This window comes from Raphanus sativus, chromosome 6 (genome assembly GCF_000801105.2).
Source record: "Raphanus sativus cultivar WK10039 chromosome 6, ASM80110v3, whole genome shotgun sequence".
Taxonomy (NCBI): domain Eukaryota; kingdom Viridiplantae; phylum Streptophyta; class Magnoliopsida; order Brassicales; family Brassicaceae; genus Raphanus; species Raphanus sativus.
In genome coordinates, this window is record NC_079516.1 from 16,535,531 (window position 1) to 16,543,933 (window position 8,403).

Genomic DNA, 8,403 nt, shown 5'->3' on the forward strand with positions numbered 1-8,403 from the left:
TTTTAAGTATTTTAAACCAATTTAAAGGTATCATTCTTGATGTTTTATATACGTTAAATATAAAAATAATTAATATATAAATATATAAATCTATTTTTAGATAAATTCAGGTACACGAATACTTCGGTTCGGATCCGATTCGGTTCTCTAACTAACAGTTTTGAATAATTTGAATATTTAATCAATTTATGTTCAGGTTTGGTACTATATTTACTGATTGGTATCAGTTCTGTTCCTCGGATTCATTTTGCCAAACCCTTATAATTACATGAAAAACAAATATCATCATATTTTTTAAAATATACATCCGCGGAGGTGCAGAGATCAAAGTCTATAATCATTTATTTTAACAACAAGCCAAATAAATATGTTGATTGAAGAGCGAATAAAACAAAACTAGAGAAATATATAGTTTATTAGAGACACTCTATGTGTCGAAATTATTATAAAGAAAATTTTATTAAAATAAATAAATTCAATAATTACAAACAAATAATATATTTCATAAAAGTGAAAAATAATACCCGCGCTTTCGAAGCGCGGGTCAAAATCTAGTACTTATTAAACAGAGAATCCAAAGTATCATGCCTAGCCACTAAAAAGAAACAGAAGATAAAGCCGTGGGTAGGTATAAACTACTTCCAATTATATAGACAACATAATGTCAAAGATACTATAAATGTTACATTTTGCAATTTAATATTAAAGCCAATAAATAGACAGCCATACACCTGTTGATTTTGTATTAAATACAGAAAGACCCCATGAAAGAAAGATACGTTGCGTTACGTGATGGTGGGCATAAATAAAGGAAGACATTACCAACTCACTAAACCAACCAGTTTGAGAGGAAGGCAATGACTAGTTCCGATCAATCTCCTTCGCACAATGTCTTTGTCTACGGCAGTTTCCAAGAACCATCCGTCGTCAGTTTGATCCTCGAATGCAGTCCTGTCACCGTCTCCGCTCAGCTCCACGGCTTGTACGTCTTTCTTCCTCTTTTTTTTGCTCGGAGATTGATTAAAGGGAAATTGCAGGCCATGACCATAGCAAAATAACAAAAAAATTATATACCCATAAGAACTTTTGGCTATGATATTCTTTGTATAATATGTATAAAGACAAAAAATACTCTTTATTCTACTATTTCATTTTCACTATCACTTCTATCGTTCATCTTGTTTTTTTGAAATTTTTTTTTTCCAGAATTTATGTTTGATCTTTATTCTCTTTCTTTTGTCTCATGATCATTTATAAGCTTTACAAATTTTTTGGAAAGTGATAATTCGCATGTTGTGTAATTATCTGATCCAACAACTATGTTTGATCACGTTTCTTCATATATTTGTTTGGGTTTACAATTTTGATACTTCGATATATGTGGATTAAAAATAGAGGATGCGTAAGAATTAATGGAGAAGATAAACAGTAAATGTTGTGTTGTACTATTCCATTTGATAAATATAGAATAGTACAACACAATGTACTATTACATCATCTCCACTCCTCCTCCTCCTCATCATCTTCCTCCTCCTCTTTTTCCTCTTCCTCTTACATCATCTCCACTACTCCTCCTCCACGTGCACGCAACTCTCACAGAAGCTTTCCTTCGTGTTACATTTATGTTGACATTCTCAAGCTGTTATGTTAACTTTGACCCTCCCAATTGGTTAGATAATGTGGTTGTGTCGAGTATTCCATATTCAACCTATCATATTAACTTTGGTCCTCCCAATCGGTTAAATTGCTATAATTTTCTTCATAATCCCTATCCCCATATCATACGTCATATGTTCCATACTATTTTAAATTACAGTATAGTGTGATAAATTTATTTTTCTCTTCTTTTGTAATTTATATCTTCTTCTCTGTCTCTTAGTTCTTCTTACTCACTACTTGATCAGTTACACTGTTTTGTTTTCTAACATTGTTGCCACTCATCATCTCTCTCTAAAGAAATTTTAAAGAATTTCATATATACAAATTTAATGGGTGTGTCGAGTATTCCATACCACAATATGTATAGCATAGTCACATAATGAATAAAAGTTTAGGTTTAGGGTTTAGAGTTTAGGGTTTAGGATTAGGGTTTGGGTTTAGGGTATACGGTTTAGGTTTAGGGTATATGGTTTGGGTTTGGGTTTAGGGTTTATAGTTTAGGGTTTAGGTTTAGGGTATATGATTTGGGTTTAGAATTTTTAGATTTGGGTTTAGGGTATATGAATTTGTGTTTGTTTATCTGTCTTTGCCTATACTATATGGTTTGAGTTTAGGGTTTAGGGTTTTTCTCTCTCTCTCTCTCTCTCTCTCTCTCTCAATTTATCATACTATACTGTATTTTAAATTACAGTATAGTATGATACGTTTCTTTTTCTCTTCTTTTGCACTTTGTATCTCCTTCTCTGCCTTCTGATTCTTCTTACTCACTACTTGATCAGTTATATTGTTTTGTTTTCCAACACCGTCGCCACTCGTTAGCTCTCTCTCTAAAGAAATTTTAGAGAATTTCATATATACAAAGTTTGTGGGTATGTTGAGTTTTCCATACCATAATATGTATAACATAGTCATGTAATGGATAATGGTTTAAGTTTAGGGTTTAGGGTTTAGGATTAGGGTTTGGGTTTAGGGTTTGAGTTTAGGGTATATGGTCTGGGTATATGGTTTGGGTTTAGGGTTTTGGTTTGGGTTTAGGGTTCAGAATTTGGTTTTAGGGTTTATAGTTTAATGTTTGGGTTTAGGGTATATGGTTTGGGTTTAGGGTTTAGGTTTGGGTTTAGGGTTTAGGATTTGGGTTTAGGGTTTAGATTATATGGTTTGGGTTTAGGGTTTAGATTATATGGTTTGGGTTTAGGGTTTAGGTTTGGGTTTAATATTTAGGATTTCGGTTTAGGGTTTAGGGTTTATGTTCGGAATAATCTATTCTACATCTATGTTATATATAGAATAGTATATAGTTCGAGCGTTTGATAATACACAGACAAACACTTTTCCATGTATTGTTATATTCTTAATTGTCACAATCTTTAGACTATACTATATGTTATGTAGTATTGTATCACAAATTCAGTTTTAGAGCGTCAACATCAAACGCACGCGCCTAAAAGGAGATTTTGGTCAAGATTGTGTTCTAATTGTCCTATCTACGGTTTGTAACTGTAGAATGACTATATTCTTGAGTTTTTTCTCCCTTTTGTACATTTCACAAATTCTCCCTTGATTAAAACTGAATTTTTTTTTTTTTGCAGTCATGTGTATAGGCTGAAAGGGCGTTTGCACGCATGTATCTCTCCTTCTGAGAACGGACTTATCAACGGAAAGGTTTTGGTTTCATCTCTCTTGTTTCTCTTGTTCTTATAAGGCTTCCATTTTTCTTCTGCCTTGTTTTATTCGTTTTATTATCTGAAGGGTTGTCAACATTGTTTTGTTGGTTTTTTTAAAAAAGGGTTTGATGGTTTGGTGCAGATACTAATTGGATTAACAGATGCTCAGCTAGAGAACTTAGATATGATTGAAGGAGATGACTACGTGAGGAAGACTGTTGAAGTTGTATTAACTGTGCGTGTTATTACTTCATATTATCGTCAGTTAATCTCATAAACATGAGATTGCTTAAATACTGAAGCTCTTATTTCACCAATTTAAATAGGACACTTCTGAGAAGATGAAAGTGGAAACCTATGTATGGGCTAACAAGGATGATCCTGATATGTATGGAGAATGGGATTTCGAGGTTTTAATTCATTCTCTCAACTTATCTCATACTAGATACATGATTAAGTCTTTTCTTTGCTTAATGGTTTTGGACCTTTGGCGCAAACACTTTATGTAAATACTTGATTTGGTACTAGGAATGGAAGAGGCTTCACATGGAGAAATTCATGGAAGCGGCCAAGAAATTTACGGAATGGAAGAAGAATCCGGATGGGCAATCAAGGGAGGAGTTTGAGAAATTTGTACATGAAGATCCTCATGTGGCCTGAAGAATCTATGTGCTTTTCTTTTGTTTCCCATCGACATGTGTGTTGAAATCACTCTCGTTATCTATATCTTCTACTGCAAGTAAGAGTTTTATGAGTGGAGAACAAAACAAACAAAGAAAAAAGTATATGTTGTATTGTTTGTGTAATTGAGTTAGTTAGTCGTATGCAGGTGTCTTTATCTTTTTTTTTGGATGAAATAAAAGGAAACAAAAATAAAAATATGTACTAGAACAGATTTGAACTTATCATTATTATTTTAGTAGTAATCCAGCGTGTATTTTACTTGCAGTCTGAATAAATTGGAAATAAAATCATCCAATCAAATACCTTTCGCAACTTTTGAGATCATGACTATGATAGGTCAACACAACGTTCCAACTATTTTGGCAAACCATTAAAACAGTCTATACAATACGGCAAGATGTTTGACTTTATTAGATTAATCTTTAAGTTTTTATATATTAATTTTCAAACTATCTTTTGTTAGATTGGTAACCCACCCGTATTAATTTATTAATTTATTTGCAAAAAACAAGGAAAAAGTGGAAAGAAATATTAATATAATCCTTGAGAATGTCTTTGAAAAGCATTGTGTTAATAATGCCAATCAGGTCTTAATCCTTAAAAAGTCAAATTACTTTGAAAATACAATAATTATGGAAGTGGTTAGTGCAGAGATGTTGTTCGTTTGGTAAGACTTGAGCAAAAAAATTTGGACAAATAACAAAGCTTCCAGGGTTTGAGTGCGGCTTATTGTCGCGTCTATTCATTCCATCAAAAACTGCAAGATGATTTTCTGTTCATATGCAGATTATGTTACAGAGTTGTTGATAATAATCCTGAGATTGATGACCGTTAACAAGAAAATTAAGTATCTAACACAAGTGTAACCTGAACATAATAATAAACAATAAACACATGTTTCGCCTAAGATTAGTTTCAAAAGAAAAATATTTCGCCTAATATTTAGAAGAAGCAAAGAGCCAGAGAGAAATTAAGCTGTTTCATCATCCTAAATAATGATCATTATTGTTGACCCAAAAAAATAATTATCATCATCATTTCGTGTCATGGGTATTTTAGTAATTACGTTCGTAATGGTTTATATAGATTTGCCGTTCTGTAACCGCTAATATCAAATTTGAAATATTTAGCACTGAGGGTAATATAGTAATTTCAATCAGCGATTGTAACCGTTCGTCTCTCTACCCGAAAGCTGAAGCAGACCTCTCGTCTTCATCCAACGGCTCTCTCGAATCTTCTCCGCTCTGATAAATTTACTTCCTTTATAAATGCTTTCATCTTTCCTCAGATTCTCCGATTTCGAATACGTAACTAGTTTGATCGGATTCCGATGGTTAGGACCATTGGCGAAGCCAGAAATTTTTTTCAAAGGGTGCACCAATAATAAAGTAAGAAATATTAAATAAATTATTAAAATATTAAAAACCAAATATTAAAAACAACATTATTGTATAAAAAATCTAACATTTTATAAAAGCATTCTTCTTTCACTCATGGCTTGAAATCGGATCAACACTTCTTCGTTTGCGACATCATCAAGCAATTCTTTTTCTATAAAACAAATGAGATAATCACTTAAAAGATCATCCCCCATTCGATTTCTTAGAGCTGTCTTTACTATCTTCATTGCAGAGAAGCATCTTTCAACACTTGCAGTAGCAACCGGCAAAGTCAAAACCAACTTCAAAAGCCTATAAACCAAAGGATGTGCAATATGCTTTTGCGTATCTACCATCAGAAGAGAAAGATCTCCAAGACTCTTCAGATTTTTAAATCGCTGATCATGCCGTACATTGTCGATAAAAATACCAAGTTGTTGCTCAAGAGATAAACAGTCCATAAAACTGAAGTCCTCTGGATAGAACTTAGCCAGCTTCACCAACTTTGACTTGTCGAATGCCCGAAAAGCACCAATAGGATTTAAGGAAGCCATACAAATAAGCAGCTCAGTGTTTACCTCAGTAAAACGATCGTTGAATTCCTGAAGTTGCAAATCCAAAGTTGCATTAAAGCAATTAACCTTATAGTGATGCAAATTAGTGATGTTGGTTTTTTTCCTTGGCCTCCGAGAATCGATAAAACCTTCTTCCATATCGAGCATCTGAGTATCATGTTTCTCACAAAAAGAAGAAACTGTCAACATTAGTGAATCCCATCCATCATCTCTTACTCTCTGTAACTCCCGCTTAGTAGATTCTACTAGTGACATAGCATTCAAAATGTCTTGATCTTTCCTTTGCAAAACCATCGATAGATTCTCACATATTCCCAAAATAAGTAACATCAGATGCATATAGAACACACAATCAAATGTCTGAACATATTTGAGAAGACCATATGCCTGGCATCTCTTAGAATCATCTGCGCCATCCTTTTCGATATACTCAAGAACTTTAATAATAGTAGAAAACAACCCAACCAAACGCAACAGCGTTTTATAATGAGAACCCCACCTTGTAGTTCCAGGCCTTCGAAAAGAAATTTCTTGATTCCGTCCTTTCCCAGTGTTAATGTCACCACTAGCAATTCCAGCATTTATCTCGGCTCGATAATTTTCCCGGACTTTATCTTTTCGTTTGCAAGAAGCTCCAACCACATTCAATAACATAGAAACCATATCAAAGAAATCAGAAACCTCAAATATCTTTTTCGCAACAGCCACTACAACCAACTGAAGTTGATGAGCAAAGCAATGAACATAATATGCAGAGCTGTTTTCTTTAGAAATCAATGATCGCAGGCCATTAAACTCTCCTTTCATATTACTAGCTCCGTCATAACCTTGTCCTCTCACTTTTTTCAAGCTCAGACCATACCTAGCAAACAACTCATCAATAGCATGCTTCAAAGATAAAGAAGAAGTCTCTTTCACATGGACAACTCCAACAAACCTTTCTTTGACTGCTCCTTTCTTATCAACAAATCGAAAAACAACAGCCATCTGTTCTTTGTCAGACACATCAGCAGATTCATCTACTAATAGACCAAACACTCCGTTGTCAATTTCTTCAATAACAGATTTCACTACTTCTTCTGCAAAAGCGTTTACAATATCCTTTTGAATCTCTGAAGAAACCATCTTGTTATTTCCTGGAGCATTCTCCAAAACAACTTTTTTTATAACATCATTGTGATCAGCTGTGTATTTCAGAAGTTCTAAAAAGTTTCCTTTGTTAGAAGACTCTTCTCCTTCTCTATGACCTCGAAAAGCTAATCCTTGTCGCAATAAGTATCTAGAAACATCAACAGAAGCATTTAATCTGATACGATACTCATTTTTCATCGCATTAGTCTTCTTGTACATAGCATGTACTATGGATTGACCTTGATTCATCAAATCATCACACTTCTTGACAGCATTATTGTGAGAACTGTTAAGTTCTCCTACATGGAAAGATAACCTATCAGGCTTATGCCAATTCGAGAACCCACCCCTCACAAATCCAGGATACGCATCATCTCTAAACAAGTAGCAACACAAACAATAAGCCTTTTCCTCCGATACACTGTACTCTAGCCAATTACCATACAGACCAAACCAAGCTGAATTAAATCGTCTCATTTTACCACCTATGAGTCTCTTTTCAAAGTTATGACCAAGTGGTTGACACGGACCTCTAAGAAGGTATTTGCGTCTTACCTCATCGACTTGATTTGCATTATAATCCTTGATATTTTTCCTTTTAGCAGGATCCCACGGCAAATCATCAGTATTATTAGATGGTAAAGTGTTATCAGACAGTGAAACTGATGCTTTTTTGTAGTACCGTCCATTGATTAAGCTAAAAAACCAAAAAACATAACATAAATCAAAACGTATAGTATAGCAAAAGTATTATTTATAAAAATTATAAGCTATGTAAAACTTGCAAACTATCAACTGTAATCAAGAATAAAGCCTCTATCTATGATCTTGGACTTGTACGACTGGAACAAAAAATTCAGATGCTATTTAAATAATTACTAATCATAGACATTGACATTGCTGGAACAATTGAACAATTCAAAACATAATTGCACAAATATAAAGAATAGTTAATTAGTTACCAGTTTTGTATGGTATACAAGAGAAGAAAATTCTCTCAATTTGATTTGATGATTTGCACTTGCAGTTGCACGTTGAAGAAGAAGCTTGAGCGATTAAATTTTGTATTAAGCGTAGACATAATTTAGAATAGTTAGGGTTTAACAAAAACTGTAGAGAATATAATTGGGCTTTGGAGTTAATTGTAATCTGTAATGGGCTAAGTTATTTTTTTTCATTAAGGCTTTGATGCAAGCAATTTTAGTGGGTGCACAATTATAAATTCATGACAGTTAACACTAATTTTTTTAAAAAATTGGGTGTGCACGTGCACCCTCACTCCACTGTGTAGCTTCGCCAATGGTTAGGAAC

The 8,403-nt window shown here is 33.6% G+C and overlaps 2 protein-coding genes across 2 annotated transcripts; one reads left to right on the top strand and one right to left on the bottom strand.

Annotated features, from left to right (window-relative positions):
• Window positions 1-783: 783 nt before the first annotated feature.
• LOC130496421 (protein AIG2 B) lies at window positions 784-4,147 on the top strand. The gene is made up of 5 exons (XM_056988478.1): window positions 784-982; window positions 3,249-3,321; window positions 3,466-3,558; window positions 3,650-3,733; window positions 3,852-4,147. Exons 1-5 carry the CDS (start codon window positions 858-860, stop codon window positions 3,981-3,983), a joined length of 507 nt encoding a protein of 168 aa, XP_056844458.1. The 5' UTR covers window positions 784-857; the 3' UTR covers window positions 3,984-4,147.
• A 1,328-nt stretch (window positions 4,148-5,475) lies between these two features.
• Window positions 5,476-7,569, bottom strand: LOC130495602 (uncharacterized). The gene is made up of 4 exons (XM_056987020.1): window positions 6,527-7,569; window positions 6,328-6,427; window positions 6,142-6,264; window positions 5,476-5,988 (listed from the first exon to the last, which is right to left on the bottom strand). Exons 1-4 carry the CDS (start codon window positions 7,567-7,569, stop codon window positions 5,476-5,478), a joined length of 1,779 nt encoding a protein of 592 aa, XP_056843000.1.
• Between the last annotated feature and the right edge of the window lie 834 nt (window positions 7,570-8,403).